The 20,088-nt window shown below is 37.6% G+C and overlaps 1 protein-coding gene across 1 annotated transcript in view; it reads right to left on the reverse strand.

The window, feature by feature from the left end:
* The window catches only part of DNAH3 (dynein axonemal heavy chain 3), a 58,406-nt gene that overhangs the window by 12,429 nt on the left and 25,889 nt on the right, over positions 1-20,088 (reverse strand). The window contains 26 exon segments of the mRNA XM_086473320.1: positions 5-203; positions 1,089-1,271; positions 2,240-2,456; positions 2,795-2,960; positions 3,069-3,735; positions 4,303-4,446; positions 5,363-5,519; positions 5,610-5,733; positions 6,713-6,892; positions 7,336-7,630; positions 8,497-8,600; positions 8,981-9,217; positions 9,714-9,843; positions 10,371-10,476; positions 10,555-10,655; positions 11,250-11,491; positions 11,990-12,101; positions 13,391-13,525; positions 14,359-14,578; positions 14,999-15,090; positions 15,750-15,926; positions 17,069-17,182; positions 17,464-17,572; positions 18,493-18,691; positions 19,097-19,211; positions 19,838-19,948. Of these exon segments, the coding sequence (XP_086329446.1) occupies positions 5-203; positions 1,089-1,271; positions 2,240-2,456; positions 2,795-2,960; positions 3,069-3,735; positions 4,303-4,446; positions 5,363-5,519; positions 5,610-5,733; positions 6,713-6,892; positions 7,336-7,630; positions 8,497-8,600; positions 8,981-9,217; positions 9,714-9,843; positions 10,371-10,476; positions 10,555-10,655; positions 11,250-11,491; positions 11,990-12,101; positions 13,391-13,525; positions 14,359-14,578; positions 14,999-15,090; positions 15,750-15,926; positions 17,069-17,182; positions 17,464-17,572; positions 18,493-18,691; positions 19,097-19,211; positions 19,838-19,948 (4,636 nt within the window).

Raw genomic sequence — 20,088 nt, forward strand, 5'->3', positions numbered from 1 at the left:
TTACCACTGCCATTTGGATCAGGCTTTCTCTCTGGTTTAATTGCCATCATGACACAGATACTCTCCATGACAAGCTTAACAGGACCAGGTGGATTCTGCATGGATTTCACAAGAGAGATGTCTGAAGGATTCAGAGTATCAAGAGCTGCCAGTGCTGCCTCCAAAGCTGGCATGGCCTCAGCAAGGTCTCCTTCACATTCATCCTGTTAAGACATTGGGCAGAAGCCTGTAAATCTTCATACAGTACCAGGTCTGCAACCTGATTACCCCACCACAGCACAGCCTCAGAGAATCTTCTCTCCTTGTAAATACCTAATAAAAAGACTCTTCACAAGATTGTGTTTCTTGGATAGAAAACTACTTTCACAATTTGTCTGCACAGTTTAAAGAGGATAAGTTTGTAGAGAAATTAGTAACTTTAGTAAGATGAACTGATAGTTGAAAAAGCCAGACAAGCTTTCAAGATCAAAGTCTCTCTGGTCTGACAAAGGGAATTAAACTACAGGTTAGATACAGTCATTCTTAGTTAAATCTTACAGTGCTGATCAGGTAAAAAATATACACTGTGTAGCTTAAATTCTTTGTCATGTACTCAGATCTCAGTAATTATTTATCACTGACATTTCTAAATAGTTAGAAAAAATATTGAGGAATCCTGAAGCTTCCCACAGGAAATTCTGTGCTACAGACGTCTGGCAATGGCAGTATCTCTTAGGTTACGCCTAATAGGGCTCCATGCAGCGGTATGCCAAATTACCTCAGGTAACTCTAAACAAACTGTCTTTGGGCCTGCAAACAGTACAACCTCATTACTGAATCTCTTGAGAAGGAGAATATATCAGTACAGAAAGAAGAGTTATACAGCTTTGGGGATGGGAACTAGAAAGAGAAGCTATGCAGTACTGTGAGTAGTCGTACTCCAAACAGCCAAAATTTACCTTGTTTAGATTAGGAATGTCATTCATCATCTCTTGCAACTTTGTTACTCTAAGAGCTTGGATCATCCTATTAACACATCATCACAACTCCCATTTACTTGGAAAGACTTGGAACCCACCACCCTCCAGGCTCAAGCCCTTGTACACTACCTTAATAGCTTTAGCAACAGCTGCTGCTTCATTAGCCTCTTTTTCATCTGCTGACACTAGTTCCTTCTTTGCGTCTGCTTTAATTGTTTCCTTTTCAATCTGGTTCATCATTTTGTCTGTTTCTGCAGAAGTCCGAATCAGTTCAGGCTGAAGGGCAGTCAGTTCTTTCTGCATCTCTGTAACCTGATGAACATCACAGGAAATCAAGAAGAAACTTGATTTGAAACAAGTGGAAACATTGCATGCATTTCACATCTTGATGTCTTAGGAAGAAAGATCAGAAGACACTATATTAATACAATCTAAAAAGGGACATCTGTAAATAATTATTAAAATAGTTCTCTAGCCTATTTTTACTAAGAGCTGTTTTATTTAACTGAATAGATTTTTAAAAAGGATTTTTTTAATCATCCATGCAATATTCTTGCTTTTTTTATGATCCACTTGATTTCAATATTGAGAAATAAATTGATTAATTGTATTTTTTTCCTCACCATCAGTTTCAGTTTATGGAAACCCAAATAATCCTTTATTGCACAGGTGTGAAACAAAACCGAAAAGAAACTTGGAAACAAACACAGAATTAGTAACAGCAACAGCTGCAAACTGATGTTCTTCTTCATCCAGCAAGTATCTGGAAGCCCCTTTACTTTGCATCTTGGAAAGATCAATCCCTGTATCACATGGGTCGAAAAAGGGGGTTATTTACCTGGAAGCTGAACAATTTCCTACTGTAAATTTACTCAGGAATTAATGTTTATTATTGTCTTACAACATTCTTCAACTTCTCCCCTTCTTTGAAAAGGGTAAGAGGTACTAGGATGCTGAGGCATGGATTATCCATATAAGGTTTTGAGAAAATAATGACATTTATAAGGTTTATTCCTTCAACATTTAATTAGTACCTTCTATTTAATTTAGATTTCTATTAAATGCTATAATCTGATCTTACATACCACAATTTCTTAAAATGACTAAGCAGTAATCTAACTTTTCTTGCTGACTTTCTATAGAAAATTATCAATAGTAACACAAATAGAATGAAGAGTGAATTTAATACATTTCATTTTTATAAGTCTTAGTCAGCTTATACAGACCCCCTAATAAAGTATGCACGTGGCATATATTCAGTGTTTTCATCTGAAACTTACTTGTGAAGATGCAAAGTCAAGTTTTTGAAGTCCCATAAGATAACGAGTTCTCATCATGTCAACTTCTTGCCTTTTGCTATTCAGCAGAGTCTTAAAGGTAAGAATCAATTCCAGGTATGAAGTTGGTGTCACATAGTTGTGTCTTCGCAGTGTAGTGTAATAGCTGATAGAGAGCTCTCTCACACTTTCTTGGAAATATTTGCACATTGACACAACCCTAGAGAAAATTTTTCCACATTACTATGAAAACACAATCTGTCTTTATGTTAATTATGAGGAAATTACTCTAAGCTTATGAAATTACATTAGTGTTAGTGAAGGCAGAATTTTTTTTTCTCCATTATAAGAAATATTTTAGATTCCTTTCAAAGAGTGGCCTGATTTTCAGAAACATTAGATACATGTATCTACGTATCTTTGACTTGCACTGAAATCCCAGAGTTGGCTTAGCTTTGTCCATTTGTTAGGACAGGTTCCTGATCAAGTATGTTGGGGGCACAAGGGGGAGGAGAACAAATATTTGCTTCATATATTTCTTGACAGACAAACTCATACTCTTTTCTAATGTCATCTTCGAGTTCAACATCCTCTAAAAACTTGTTAGCAACCATCTCCAAAGCATCTGTAGGCCACGTTTGGAACCAATCAATGGTGCAGCAGTTTATCAGGGAAGGGAACATCCGTAATCGATTCCGAAATGCATCTCCAATAGGACTAATGGCTAGAAAAAAATAAATCACAATTGTTACTTAAGTTTAATGCAGTTAGGAAGCAGAAAAAACTAAGCTTAAGAAAAAACATTCTAAGAAATAACACATTGTATACAGACCTAAGACAATATGCAAATTTTTCTTCACCCTTTCAATAAAGAAATTATACATAGCAAGGGGAGTGGCTTCAATTTTCCTGTTCTCCATCCTGGCTGTACCTTGCATTTTCTCAACAATTTCAGCTTTCTCATCTGTTGCAAAGATATTAGGCACATCACCAGTATTCAAAAGCATGTTGATATCTTCTACAAATGCTTCATCCTTTATTTGATTATCACAGAACAAAAAGGACACATTCTTGTTACCAGCACCTGCTTTTACCATGACTTGTTTAACATCTTCTTTCCATTCATTGATCCCATAGGACTTTGTAATTTCAATTTGAAAGAGTTCAAAGGAATTTATGTAGGTGGCTAGCTTGGTAGCACTCTGTCGACCACTACCACCAACCCCCACCAACAACAGATGTCCATTATCCTGTTTCAACACCCTGCATATCCTGGAGATATGCTCAATGGCAAACTTGAACATGACTAACGACATCGGTGCTTTGCTGATATTGTTGTATTCCTCAAGGTAGTATTCCATCACAGTTGTCAGTTGTTTTAAGTCTGTGATTTCATCATACACTTTTACATTGCTGTCCGGCTTCAAATAGTCTCCAAAGAACAGGCTGCGAATATTATCGTCAGAGATTTTTCCAGTAGGTGAGAGATGACTCAGTAGCTGGAGAAAACACAAGAATCAACAGATAATTCAAACTATTAGACAATTATTTTCCTTAAAGTCAGCAATAATACTGTGGGAAGCACTATCTTCAAGCTATTCTAGTTATTACCTTAGTCTGAAAAAAACAACCACAAAAACCCATCTAAATGGGGAATATGTTGTAGGTTGACATGCAAGTTTCCACATATGCATACTTCACTGAGAGATTTTGCTGTCAAATATAAGACAAGTTCCTAAAAGGCTGCTCAGAAAAGTACCCACTACTCCCATTGCCTCATCCAAATATTAACTTAAGCAAAACCCCAGATAAATATTGTGTAAGACATTTATTCCAGATAGTCCTCTGTACCAACACAGAATACTTTTGAATCATTCTGATATGAAGCAATTTGTATTACCTTGGCTAAGAATATGTATAATACTGAACAGAAGACCATCCATACTTTTTAAATGCACTGATCAAAATAATTCAAAATGTGTCTAATACTAATGAAATCTCAGCTCTAAATATTTCTGAAAATGCATCAGTCTCATTCTTGGTCAGAGATCATTACCCGGAAATACCTTATTAAAGCTCTGCTTGAAGCTATTTGATGTTGTCTCTTGTACCATCTGAAAGAATACTTTCCTGTCCTCCTCATCAACTAAGCGATCATAGAAAACTCGGTAAACCTCATGAATCCAAAGTCTGATCAGTTTATCTCCATCCTGAAAATGTAAATACAGCTCAGGCAGGATTTGTTTAAAAACAAAAGGACAGAAATGTCCATCTGGACCCTGCTATATCTTGTACTAAACTCAGTGGGAATCTTTCAATTCCAAGCCATTCAGCACATGGCTCAGCATCTGCTAACTTAACTGGCTTCCTCACCTAGTTCCCATCCTGTTCTTCCTGCCAATACAAACTGGGACTCTTATGTCAAAGCATTTTTCTCTGCTGTATCAAATCTCCCCACCCTTCCAACATAAAGAATAAATCTTTCAAAGATATGGCTCATGGGCTCTAACCCAATCCCTGCCCAAAACTGTTTCTGGCTAAGATTTCCCCTGAATATCTTGTAGCTGTTTTGTTCTGTTTCTGCACCAAAAACATTCCCCTCACAGAAACAAAACTTTTAATACTCCTTTAACCTGACATTTTACTGAAGATGGATGAAAAATGTAGAAGGATGAAAATCATGTACATTTATCAGTATTCACTTGTAGTTTGTGACAACAGGCAAACCCGGGGCTAAATTATTCAGTCTTGTTCACTGATGAGCTTGCCATTTGTACAAGAGGGATACCGAATCTTTTCCCACATTTGTTTCCTTGGCATATTTAGGTTGCAAGTTCAAGGGAAGGGACTGTCTGACTTGATGTATAGGCCTTCACAGATGGCCCCTGGCCTCTGGGCCCAACTGTAATACACGTAAAGAATATTAAGAAAAATGACAGCTGTCTCTTCAGCAACAGACAAAAAAATAGATAGCAAGGTATTCAGGGACTATCCTGATTTTAAACCTTGTAAATCTATTGAAATCACAGTTCACATATTATGCGATGTTTACTTACTGATACTATAGAAACAATTTACTTTTTCCATTGCTCTTTCTTACAGTAACATGATTAAACTACAACTTACTTGCAAATGAGTGTGTGGACAGAGCAGCACTCCTTTAATAACCCTGGAAAAATCCCGTAGATTAAAGACATAGTGGGATTTTGAAGGAGTTGGGAGAAATTTATCAACCGCCATTTTATAAATCATCATAGTCGCTTGGACCATTACCTTACCCAGCCTTAAGAAGGAAAAGAGATAGAATTTTAACTTCTGCAGATAAATCACAGGAGAAAAGATGACAAAGGTGTTACAGGAAATACATGACTACCTTAGAAACACTGGCTCAAAGCCTTTGCTGAAGTGCCAATCAGCAACTGCAGTAAAAATCTTGGTTAATATGCCATCATCAAAAGAATGGATAGATATAATATTCAAGTGCCGTGTGAAGCGTCCTGTAACACACAAAAAAAGGTGCAGAAAGATTTAGGAATGTCCAAACATTTTTCCACCTTTCAGCTAGCATATTCTAGGATTGACAGTCACTCAAACAACATTTGAATATGGCACCTGCTCCATGATTTTGTTTCTGGCAAATTTCCGCCCCAGCAGTGATGCAAAAGAACTATAAACTGGTTTATATTTTATATCAGTATTTCACTTATAATAACTGCTTTTTAATATGAAAAAAATTAATTTCCATTACAAGGCCATTATTACACAAACTTAAATTTCAACTCACTTTAGCCCTGTTGATTGTGATATGACACTGTAAAGCTTTACAAAATCAAGTATCTCGTTATCAGCTTTCATCTAAAAAACATTCAGTCTAGACACTAGTAAATTTTACAAATTTAGCTGTATCACAATAGTTTTTTTAGTAAAGTCTCCTCAGAGCACACACATGTACTAGAGTGTTTATATGAAGCAAAGTAGCATGAAGTGCCTTGTAATGGTGTAGCTGTAGCTGCATTAGGGCTTTTACTGACATAACTTTTTCAATAGAAAATGTAACATCCCTTATGGTGATATGACAGGAATCATGGACTTGCAGACAACATGCTTGTAAATAAATGCAGGCAGCCTATCTTAGCAGCAGGAGATATAATTTCAGAAGAGAACTGCTAGAAAGACCTGGCAAGAAGATGTATTCCCTCACTTTTCCAAAGACTAGAAAACGGAAAAAGCATCCAATTCTCTAATTTTAGAATTATTTTCATCATTCATAGTTTCTAATGTTGATTAAACTCCCCTGGAAAAGGTACATACTTGACCTTGAGCATACAGACTTCTATTTGGAATGACCCCACCAGTGAATGTACCTGTAAGTTTACAAGTAATAGACAAACACTGAATTTGTCATCAGCAAAACTGAACCTGTCTCTCAACTTCAGTCAGTTAGATAACTACTTGCCACAGTAATATATTTCCTACCTGTAATATTATTCCTGCCTCCCCCAGGAGGACCCATAGCTGAAACAAGCAGCACATCTGTGATACTAATCTTGGATGTATCTTTCCTGTCATACCAGTGACCATGATCGATCCATTGCCTGAGAAGCTCAATGGGTGGCTGGGCTCCATACACTTCCTTTGCAGGCATGTTTAGGTCATCTACGGAGAACATAGACATTGAATAAAAAACCCTCAGCATTTAGGAATTATAGTTTTCTTTCAAAGCTAAGAAGAAAAAATAACTGAACTAGAGGTAGGAAAAGGTTGTGTCTTGTTATTCTTGCTTCCCGTTAAACTAACCAGAATCAAATTACATTAGACTTCGCAGCCATACTTAGAGGTGATGGTTTAACTTAGTGCAGTTGGTGATTTTGTTTTATTTTATTTCACGTCATACTGCAACACTATGGACTACTCTGAAGACTACCACCACTTCAACACTGAGAAACCTTTCAGCAGGGGGCAGTGCTAATCCTTCTTTGGATGCCTGAAAAAAGCCAAAGAACACTGACGCAATCCAAAATTACTAGTCTCAGTGAATCACTTCCTTTGCCTAAAGCCAGAATTAAAATTATATAAAAATACTGAAAAAACTGTCTTACCCACAAATATTATAGCTTTTTTCCCCGAAGGAGGTCCAAATAATCCTTTTCTTCTTCTGTCCAGCTTGGACATAATAATATCCTGGGTTTGGTTAGCAGACGTTCTTGCAGAGAAGTTGATGAAACTTGGGATATATTTCTGCTTTGGAAGTTGTAGTAGAAAATTGTTCGTTATAGCTGATTTTCCAGTGCCAGTGGGACCCATAAAAAGCAAAGGGACATTATGCTCCACATACGTTTTAAGAAAAAACATCTGTCTGGCAGTTTCCATTGTTGGAATGATCAGCTCAGACACCTGTCACACAGGCAAGTAAAACAGCACATAAAAATCAAACACCTAATACCTTAATCAACATGAATATTTGCAAGCAACTACAGGAAGCCTGTAGCACAAATTCATTTTTTAAAAACTCTTTTCTCTGAAAACTTTGGTATAATGAGGTTCTGGCAGGTAGTATGGCCCCACTTCTTGTTCAGTGTCTATACAGTAAAAAGCACAACTAGTATTATCTATGTTATGGTTCATAGAAACTATATAAAGCCTGGAAGGAGAACTGCAGGGTTGAGTATGGCTTAATTCTGTTCCCCAGCTGTGCAAAGGGAAAGGAACAGTGCTATGAAATTTTTTTTTCCTCTTCCTCATCTTCCACTTATTATCAGCTGTGCATTAGATACCAAGAAAAGATTTTAGACAGCAGAATTAAACATAATCTTAAATCCAGGAGTCACAGTACTGCTTTTCATATCCCAAAGTAATAAGTCTCTGCTTGCTTTCGCTGATTAGGTCATACTATAAATACCATGGTATCAGCCACAGAAAACAAAAATGAAGGAACAGAAATTCAGGCTTTGTCTTTTTCCTACCCTGATTTCCCCAACATCAGATGCTATTACAGAGATAGAAGCAGAACCAAAAATTGTAACCACCAGTCAACCTCAGGGCTCCATGTTCACTTGCAGTGCCAAAATTTCAATACCGATGGTACCAGAATAGAGACACAAGTGTGAAAAGGAGCCTACAGAGATTAATGAAATGTTGTAGATCAAACATTAAACAGCCTGAGACAGCAGAATCGGAGCTAGATAAGGTAGTTGATTTATATAGCTCTATATCATTTAATCAAATAATTGTTTTCTATAATGAAAGATATCAATGTGAACCTTAGCCCCTGGAGAGATAACTTGCTCTTCTTTTGTGATGTACTCTGTCCACACATTCCACTGCCCATTGCCATGCTTGCAAAAATAGAAGTCATAAACACTCCCTGTTAATTGAAAAAGACAACATAGGAAAGCCCGCTGATTAAAGAATAAAAAAACCTTGAATCGTTTTACTGTGAGACATCCAACTTCGTTACCCAAGAGATAATGAAGGCTTTCTAGTACACCTCCCCCCACTGCCATTATCATGACGAAATTATTTTAGGTCAGATTCAGCTAATATTGTTTGAGTACAACATGAGGCATATGCTACTCCTGGTTAAAAGAGCCAGGAAGAAGCACCCAACTGTGCAGCCCAAGGCTTGGCAGATGGTGGCTCTGCTGCAAACTTAACATCTCCCAGGCATTCAATTCTCCCCTATAGGGCGGAGACTTTTCTTATTGCTTTATAGAAGGCCAGGAAAGTATAGTTATGAAGAAGCACCTTTTTCTGGGAACATATTGTTTCTGGTAAGCTTCACACTTTTGGGGCATGGGTTTTCATCATTCATTCCCATTAGCAAGTTGCGGTAAAACAAATCAAATTTCTTTCTGCTGTCTGCATCGATGATCCCACCGACTGTCCAAACCAAAGCAAAAATGAAAAGCCCCTGCAGCCACAAGGTGATATGCTGACTAGACAAGCTTTCCTTCTCCTCTTCCATGGATTGCTTTATTTCATCTGAAACACATATGTTGAATTTTAGTTAAATGCCAGCAATAACCATAAACCCCAATTCAACATGCATTTTTGCAAAAGTGTTCCGAGACAAACTTAAGAGCATTGTCTTCAGTGGAACAAAGCCAATTTACAGTGTGAGGATCTTGGCTCTGTAAAATACTGTTTACAAATAAAAATAAATTAGAATAAAAAATATTTTCAAAGGGTCCTAAATTCTTTTCTTTGAATGCTGGCAAACATGAAGCAAAAATATGGAATACACTCACAAGACCGTGTTCAGTTTTGTAATGACACCAGTGTCCAAATGTGAAAGCTCTGTATACTAGTCAAAGCGCTATTATTAATAGCGGTCAGTGAGAAAGGACTTGTGTCGTATGATCTCAACAGTAAAGGAATTCCCTTTGGTATTTCCTTGCATCTGATGCACCTTGTTATGGGACACAACAGGAGAAAAAACAAAAATTGAAATAAAAAGAATAAGGCTTAGGGTACTTACCAAGCAGACAAGTAAAGAGTTTCATCAAGCTATAACTCAGATGAATAGAGGATGTTTGTACAATGGCTTTGCAATGAAGGTGAATAAACTCTAAACAGGGCTGGACTAGCCACAGAAACATGTCATTGACCTGACAGGAGAAAAGGAAATAGCTTTAAAACAATGCAGGAGTTGCTACATTTCCCACTGTTCCCCAATTCTCTCTCAATAAAACATAAGACATCAGAAATTCTTCAAGTCAGCAGAAGGAAGATCAGGAAAGGACATGTGCAAGGCCGTACTTAAGTGATCACAAAGTCATACCATCATTATTTGATAGTGAACACAAGTTGCTTCTGCCACAGAGCACTTTTCAAGATAAACTCTATATCTTAGACAGAAGAAGGATGAGTTCAAAACATTAAGTCTTCCAGTATTTCCCACATTCCATTTCTAGTACTCATGGCATCTCCAGCTTTCATGCACTTTCTTTGCAACAACATTTGACATTCACTACAAACTAATTTACGAGAGCCTCTAGGAGATCTAGGACTCTCTAAATCACGAAAGTACTTCCAAAAGTTTGATTCTGCATGCCTGCCTTCAAGTTGGCAAACTGTGAACATCACCTTAATCTTCTAAATTAGACCCATGTAAAAAAAAAAAAAAGCCTCGCACCAGCTCTCTGTGTTCTTCCTGCAGGTTTGGAGGCAGTGTATTCATGTAAGAATCCTTCAGTGGCTTCCAGCCTAACTGTTGTGGGTCCATATAGATCATACCACACCTGGGAAGAATAAACAACTATGATACAGGAACAGACGTGCAAGGTGGGACAGTTCAAGTTTGAATGCTTTCACATTACCTGCTGACAGTTGCTGGAGATGCCTCCTCTAAGTCTGCTGGCTCAAAAATTAAACTCATTTTTGAATTCATCTGAATTATTTCACCACTCATCAAGCACAGCTAGAAGAAAAACATCATGTAAACCATGGTGTCAGTGCTGATCATCCAGTCAAAGCAATGCCTGTCATAAAATCACTGAACATTCTACTGAGTGTCACTACTCATTCACTCATTCCTGTTCTCATAACATATATTTTCTGACCTTGTCTCAACTCTTCTACGTGTTGCTGTAATGGCTTGCAGAGACACAGAGAACAATGCTCTATCTTTCAATAGCTCTGCATGGAAAAGCATTTATGACCTGCAGCTTTTTTTTTTAGTTAATTTATTCACTAAGTAATCTAAGCAAGTTAAGTTTTAAGTTACAGAACTGAGTTTATGTATTTCATTTTCCTAAAAGGGTCAATTACAAAAGCTTCAGTGAACAATCTCATTTCATTAAAATAGGAGCAAGACAAGGCTTCTAGGGAGAAGTAACAGCTTAATCTCATCTACTAAACCAACTCACATAATTGGGGAAAAAAGCAATATGTTTAGGCATATCAGCTTTTCCTGAGTCTCACACCTCCTTTGACTACCATGGTAACAACATTGCTACTACTACAGTAAAGTATGTATATTCGAGGACAAGGTAACTGGCAAAAATTCAGCTACCTTTTTATTATCATCCAGCACAGTGTTCATGTTCTCTATCCAAACTGCATCCACCGGGCCATCAAAAATAATCCACTTCCGATTATCTGTGGTAGAAGACGCTTGTTCTCTGAAGGCATGTGCAAGAACTCCATCTGTCCACTCATGGCTTACAGGATCAAAACTGCCATACAACTGTCCCATAGTAATGGCTTTGGGGTTAATAACTTTGTATTCAACAGCAAACTCATTCATGGATTTTGCTGTGTAAAAAGACAATTAGATGAACTTGAGAATTTGATAGGTTAGTTTCATTCAACAACTCAAGTACAGAACAAGAAGCTAGGCAGCAGTCACTAAGAACTTCCATCACTTGTACAAGGAAAGTACAAAGTCGCATGTGCAAAAGCACGTGAAAAAAAGACAAAGCAGAGCAGAATAGATTTTATATGTTTATGGGAGCTACTTACAATCTCCTTATCAGAGGTAGTTTTTTCAAGAGTATTATGTACAAATACAATGCTTAACAAAATTCATAAAAGAATAAACAAATCAGTATGTTTTACTATTCCAGTAAATGCAGACAAAAATACTTCCAGACAAATACATCAGACAAAAATAGTTCAATGAATAGAAACTTTCAAGTCAAGACAGCACAATACAGGACAATTAACAACCTGGGCATATCTATGCAAAGAAAAAAACATTAGTCATAGGATTAACTTCATTAAATGGAGAAGTTTGTGGCTGAACAATGCTACCTGCACACAAATCGCCAAGGGCTCCAGCTAGCACTTTGTACGCACAGGTCTTCCCGCTCAAAGGATCTCCAACAATCATGAAACCATGGCGCACCAGCATCATTTCATATATCTGTATTAGTGACAAGACAATGACCGACACAGCACAAAAGCAAGCATTGTATGTACGAAACTAGAGGTATCTCTCCTGCACTCAGATGCAACAGGATAAAATATCAATCAAATATCTGCACTCTATTAAGGCTGACCAAAGCATTGACCCAAATCAGAAGGCAGGCATATTATTACAGCAATTCTCACTGATATCATTTAAGAGGTCATTGCCCCCAGATATCCTCCCTTTCTCCCATGCTAAAGGTCATCCCTCATCTGCAACAGCATCACTGTACAGGGTGTGAGTGCACTAATCAGACCCTGCAGAACACAGCCCAGTGTAAATGCCTGAACTGAAATCAATGGTTACCAATGAAGCTAACACAAAGGGACTGAAACTACAGTTCTAAGGATCTGTCATATGACTGGTCCCACAAAGGCCGACTTCGGACTGTAAGGGTGGTAACTTCTTCAGTCACCCCACAAGATCTTGCCAGAACTCAAGTCAAAGCCTTCCAAAAGAATACCTTCAAGTAGACCTGTAAGAAGAAGCCCTAAGAAGATTTTTTTTTTTCCAATCTCAGGTTAAAGCTGGTATTTCCTAATCTATCTTAAATTCCTAACCAGTTAATACTACCTCTATTTAAATGAAAGACAAAGCAGCATAAGCCAAGTCTGTACATAAACCATAAAGCCTGAACTGCTGTTGGAGGGGTCACTCATGATCCTGCCCCAAGCCACACATTTTTGCCCTTGCCATTACACTGTCCCTAGGCTGCACTACCCATTATAGGAAAAAAAAAAAAGAGAGAAAAGAGAAAAAAAAAAAAAAACACAAAAAGAGAAGAGTTAAGCATTCTTTAAAAGGTCACTACTATTAGTAAATGGGGGACAGTGGGTAATACATCGCTGGAGGCAAAGCATAAGCAAGGGTGAGAAATGTCACCCCTTTCAAGACTTCGAGTAGACTGTGAGCAGAACTCAGAACAGAGCCTGACTCCCAGTCCAGAGTTCTGTTCATGAGGCTACACTGCCTCAGCTAGTACAAGATTGAGTTTCATTTTCTATCCTGAACCATAAGACTTAAGATGTGGCTGCACACATTAGGTCCTTCACAGGCTGGCTGAATTAAAAAAGCAAAGCAGGCTTTTACTCCATGATTTTTACCCAGTAAAACATGTTTGTAATATTCTATTAATTCATCATGGAAATTACTAGCTACTCGTTCATGACACAGACAGACAGTGAATGAAGAATGTTTCTGCTCTCACACTTTTCTTCCTCAGAAGTAAGAATGTGAAAATAAACCTGAATAATTTTTCCAATGAACCATGGAACTGGTTGAAGATTCATTTTTTTAATATTTTCAGTTAGTGCCTGGACAAACAGGTCATAGTCAGGCGTAGGAAGAACCACTCCAGGAAACAGGTCAGATATGATGCCCTGTTAAGGAAAGACAGAATAGAACAGTATTTAAACACAGATTACAAAAAGGGAAACTTCACAAAGTATAAAAATCTACAAGTAAAACAATATTCATACAGTTAACAGCAGCTTAAGAGAAAATATCCTCAGCTGGACAAAACTAACTTCTAGGCAAACTGCAGCCATGGAATTATTCCGTATGCACGAGACAGAAATGAGTGCCTGCACTTTTCATACACACGCTGATATTGTAAAAAGAAGCTTAACCTTCTGCAAATTTGCCCCAAAAAGTATTACAGGAAAGGATGTGAAAGTGGTTGAAAGAATTTCAGTGATTAAACAGAAGGGTATGTGTTCTGAAATTTCAGAGCAATGATTCTGTGTGTGCTTGTATCCTAGCTTTTAGGTCTTCAGTACTGATTGCTTTGTAGTTTGGTATAGTCTTTACTTTCTATTAAAGCAGCATGCAAACAGAAACTTCACCGTTTTCATTCTGACTTCAAATTTCTAATTGACCATAATTTAGTCGTTCACATCTCTCTTGTGGCAAAGCCAGAATGTAAACTTCAAAGAATGGTTTCCACGAATGAAACAGCACAAGGTGACTTTCAGCAAGATATCTTATAAAACACTGTATAGAATAACTTAAAAGCCACCACTGAAAGTTTGTTTTTCAAATAATACTAACAGAACCAAAGACTGCATCCAAATCATCAGGCTGAAATAACTCTACACTAATGCAGCAGCATCTAGAGCAAACTGTCCTAAATTCGGATAATGACCTGTTTCTGTAGGTGCTTCTAATGGACCTCCTCATCACAAAACTTAAACACACTGACCTAACAGCTTACCTGAAACAATGGCACATCTTGAGCCAAGAATTTGGCCAAGTTCACATCCAGCAAAGCCCGAAGTAACAATACACTTTCATTTTCAGTTGGGTACTTCAGTTTTAAGCTTCCTGCTGCTGTCAGGACAGATTTAACAGCACGCATTCCATAATCATAGTGATGCTGAGATGACAGCTGCTCAGAGCACAAACGGTAAGTGGCAACAATTTTCTGGGCAAGACTGTGGATATTAAAATATCGCATATAGAATGAAAATATCTCACCATGCAAGGAAAATAATTGAAGTACCTATATACACAAAGTAACTGCAGCGATTACCAGACATAACAGCTGATAAGAAGGCACAAAACACCTAAGAAGCAGAAGTGTAGATTATGCCATGCCAGAGAATGCATGTGCCATTTTGAAATTCTGTTTGATATTATGATACATTTTCCAAATGATCCTGTGTGGAAGTGCATATGCACCGATGCGAGGTGGTAAATGAGAACTGATGATAAAGCAGGACACTAGAAAGTACTTTCTGGAGAAACAGAATATGGACAACCTTCCAGAATTACATGCCTCAAACACACTGATATGATTTACAGAGGAATGAGGTATATCAGACTCAACTGAGGGAAAATTTAGCATGTCTTACCTCCGAGAGTCTAAAAATCCCATTGAATAAAGTGAAATTTCTCCAATCAAAGCATAATCTGGAACCATCATGGCAACTGTTCGGAACAGTGCCTGTAAGAAAAAAAAGATACAAGCTTAGACTATTGAATATGGTAAGAACTTGCACTTGTTTTGTAAGAATCATAACTCCACAAATTCATGGACTTCTATACTTTGCATTCCATTTTCATGACTTCAGGAATCATCTGAAATTTATGAGATTGCATTAGAATTGTTCCTGGAACTGTGACCTCATCAAGAGGTTCAATAAGTAGGAACAAATGTATAGAAAGAGTCACAATCCTAAAAAACTATTAATACAGGAAAAGGGAGGTGTCATTCATCTCACTTTCATAACAGACAGACTAGCACATGGTATGGTTAATGTCTTGTAAAAGGTCATGCAAAAAATTGTGTGAAAGCTAGGAAAAGAATTAGGACCGTTTCAGTCTCTCTGCAGTGTCTCAGCAACTTGCAAAGTTACAATAAATTTAAATTGGGATTTGGATTGCCAAGCCATTGTAAACCAGGAGAATTTCCACTTAGAAAGAATACAGTTAAAGCTGTGAACTAGTATCAGTATGGTTAGACTGAGACCTTTCATCTGTGCATTTTGTACAATCCTAAACACTTACTAAAGCTTAGCAAAAAATCACAGCAGAATACACTAGAATGTGTTATCAGTGTATTACTGGATTGCTGCCTTCCTTTTTTTAGTACAAGAAATTTACCTTCAGATTATCAGGCAGCTCTGCCCGTCCAGCATACCCAGGATTCATCGTGACAAACACAGCACAGGCAGGATTAAGAGAGATCTCTGTCCCTTCAAAGACGAATGTTTTGAGTTTGCAAATAATAGCTTGCTGTATGCTAAGTATCTGTTGGGCAACTACAGATAATACTTCAACCTAATACAGACAGAACATATTGGAAAACATAAGACACTTGGAGACAACATACAATCTTTTCGTTTATATATTTTGATGGCTATACTTGCATTCCTCCAGGTGAAAATCACCCTGTGTCTGATAAACAAGACTAAATATTAGCTGCCTGTTGAAGCGAGCCTCTGGAAGTTAGTGCCACCATTTCCTATTCAACCAGTGTAGACAGATCAACAAAGGTTTCTAAAAGCCTCCACAGGGAAACATCATCTGCTTGAATGCAGAGATCTAAGTTAGGTGGACAGGAACTCCCTCTGGAGGCCTCCAAAAGCACTTTCCTTTCACCTCAGATGACAAAAAGAATTTAGGCTTTTCAGAAAGACTGATTCACTCAATGCCCCAAATTGAGAGTCAATGTAAAGAATGGGTAAGGCAGCCTAGTGCCAATCCTCAGTGCTTTAAAGCAGCAAGGTAACAGAATAATGGAAAATGAGAACACTAACACTTGAATTCATCAAAAAACAAGTTAGAGCAGACAAATGGAGAATTAAGGTGTTAAGGAGACTGAAATACACAAAATAGAACTTCATGGAATTTTCGCATTTACTAGTATTTACATAAATCTAACTCCATCAAAATAACAATAAAACTTATCCAAAGTCATTGGCGACCAAATTATAAAAAAATAAATGAGAGTAAGACCAAGGAGGGGATTAGATGTGTCTGGTTACACAGCTAGTTATCCAGGTCACTCAGTTAGTGACACTCAGCTAGTCACCACAGGAATCCCTCCACTGAGATTTGTCTGTCTTGTGCTGAACATATATGAACACAGACCCACAGCTGCAGCTTCATTTCTCAAGAAGACAATGACAGTTCTTTCCCAACAAAAGAGTGTCGCATACAAAAGAGGAAATCGCACAGGAATAATTTTTTCAGTTAAAACAACCCAGAACACAAGACTTCTGAAACACAGCGCAGGTAGGCATGTGCTTCTACAGCAGGCAGCCGCGTATTTATTTCTGTTTCAGTGATCATCGAAACAAAGAGGCTATACCACAAACAAAAGTAGAAAACTGGCAATAATGCTGTCATATCTAAATCTAAATCTTCTTGTGTCTTAAATTAAAGTTTTATCATTTTAGTTGTCTGATTTAAAACATTACCTCAATTCTATTGAACTCGTCAAAGCAGGACCATGCACCAGATTGTGCCAGCCCCTTAAAGAACTTGCCCATTGCCTTGTAATCGAGACCGTCAGAGCAATTAAAGACCACACACTACAACAAAAACACACAGAGAACATCTCTCAGTATTAACACAAAGTACACTATAAAATTCTTAGCATCTAAAATGGGAAGGGATTATTATTGCTAATTTTGGATTACAACACTAGGATGCCATATAGACATAGTCCTAAATGTGTGCTTCTTACCAACTATTTCTGTGAATAAAGAATAGGTATAGAACAAGCAGTACTTGCTTAAGAATGGCATTTCAGAAAATATCTACATAGCCAAACATAAACAATGCAGAAGAAAAAAAGTTTGTATTTTGGCACCTGCTTAGCTAGTGCTTTTGCTAGATCTTTTGTTGTTTCTGTTTTGCCAGTCCCAGCAGGTCCTTCTGGAGCACCACCAAGATTTAATTTCAAGGCACCCATTAATGTCCTACATAAATAAGAACACGGGCATTAGAAATAGTAATCTTTAATCGTAGATTGTTTCTGAAGGGATGGGTAAATATTCTGCTATACAGGTTCCAAAAGCAGTTGTTAAGTTGTGCTGAATACAGTTTCAATGCAAGCAGACTCTATCTGGCACAGCTGACCACATAGTCTTAGTTTAGATGGAGCTAATCCTAATGACAACAACCCCAGTTTACAGCTAACGCAGCAGCCATGTGGCTCTTTCAACACCACTGTGAATGCCAAAAGATTAAGCATTTGCCAGCACAGGTGTTAACATAGGCACTTTACTACAAGTGCCTTCTACACGATGGTGAGTTCACAGCTCAGTGCTGAAGTAAAATCTCTACATCCTCACCATATTTTTTCCTGCAGGTACTACAAAAGAAAATTCTTTAAACCTTAGACCTAAAATTACCTGCTGAGACGACCTGTGTCTCCAGGGCTCACCAGAAGTGAAATACCAAATGCCCTTAAATTCTTCAACCTTGGGGGATGAAGTATTTCCATTTCAACCTCTTGCAAGCAAGCAGAGGAACAGGAAGCTAACTGCATTCAAATATCTGTGAAGGGCTCCATAATTACCTCATTTAATTTTACAGGCAGGCATACCATAGCTTTATGTATTTCAAATAAATGAATTGACCACTGCTACTGCGGAGTTCTTTATAGTTCCAGTACATGAACTGCCAGCTCTTTTCAAAAGCACATTCTTGGATACAACAGAGACTATTACTCTACTGGTGTAGAAACCTATACATGATAAATATTTTACCATATTTGGGCAAAGAAGATACGTAAGATTTGCCTCCAAAAACTACAGGAAAATCTTAGCTGCTGAGGTTCCTGCTATGATTAACAAATGAATCAGATCAATCCAAAAAATAGACAACATGGCTTTACCTATAACATCGATCCGTTAGTGGGGTTATAACCAGACGTTGAGAATTGCCCAGATACTCATAACCATATTTGGCTTCTGTTGTAATCATTCGCACTATTACATCCTTCTCCTCCCAGTAGTATCTCAGCTGAGAAATCCACTGGAAGTCATTCAGATCTGTGACTTTGTCTTCAACCAATTTTGCAACCACATCACGAGCTGCAGAGTAAAACACAGATTATTTGAAAAATCTAAACACTTCTACTATGTTAGTTTACTTAAATTAACATTTGCAAACTAACATTTACTCATAGCTATGTCAGAGTAAATCAACATTTAGAGTAGAAAGCTGGCCTTTATGTTAGAAAGCAATCTGCATCTGTTTGGCACAGGGAATCAGCTTAATTTGATCTAGATTCCAGTGCCTGTTCTAAGTAGACAGGAGATCGTTGTGCAGGACTGAGCAATCTCCATTTGCCCAAAGACACTGTGCAATAAACAACACTGTAAAAGTTGTTCTGAGTTAGAGAAAGCATTTTGGCTGCCTCTTGCAAATAGTTCATGCAACTAACAACAGCAGCACTGCCCCAGACGTAACAAGAGTACCAGCAACTGCACATTTACCATGCACATCAATGACAGTAAGAGCTCCAAGTGTCAGCCGGGCTCCACTGGACAGCTTTCCTCTCACTAACCCAACGATGTCTCCAATTTGTAGATTGCTCTTCTCCAACAAATCCTGTCACAGAAACAGAACACAGGCATTAACGTAATGCTGTAGCTAACAGGCCCTAAGCTCCCATGGGGGGTGCAGTCATTTGAGACAGCCCTTCCAACAAAACATGGAAGTCCAGGCACTACAGAAACATTTAAAATTCTCTTTCATATACTGGCATTTTATTTTACTATGAACACTTCAAAAAGCTTTATGGCCTGAAAGTAGTTAAGCATAAGTCTTAGCTTTCTTCCTAATAGAAATTACGAAATTCTATCATAGGAGATGAGCAGATTCTCTTTGTTGGGTAAATTTGGATTAGATTTCTTCTGTAAATTAGTACTAAATTGTAAATTAATAAAACTAATAGAAATCTAAGATTCTCCTAACTTTACTATAAGCCTTTTAAATTATTTTCTCATTATTAAATAAGAAAGTTTAATGAAATGAAAGATTAATGAAGTTAATCTGCTACACATCAAAGTAAATGAGAACAAGCCCCTGCTAAGACACAAGAAAAAAGAAAATAGAAAATAAAGCACACTGCATGAGTAAATTGTAATACGTTGTTGACTAAGGATCTTCTTTGCTAGAAGGAGCTTTTTATTAATTAAGTGCTTAGAACTAGAAATGTAGAAGAAAAATCTTACCAGTAAAGTTCCTTTCCTTATAGCCTCAGACACTTCTTCTGTCCAGTAAATGGATGAAACACAAATAACCACCTGTCCAGGCCACTGAAGTACCCACGTTTTTCGAGGAACCTTAAACAAAAAGATCCATTCCAGACACAGGAAGTCATAGAAACACAATAGATTATGACACTGATAACAATTACTGTCCCAAAATTTATTTTGTCTCATGCTATAAATAACGAAGAATCGCATGGAAAGCTTTAATACTT

This window comes from Leptosomus discolor, chromosome 14 (genome assembly GCF_034619465.1).
Source record: "Leptosomus discolor isolate bLepDis1 chromosome 14, bLepDis1.hap2, whole genome shotgun sequence".
Lineage (NCBI taxonomy): Eukaryota > Metazoa > Chordata > Aves > Leptosomiformes > Leptosomidae > Leptosomus > Leptosomus discolor.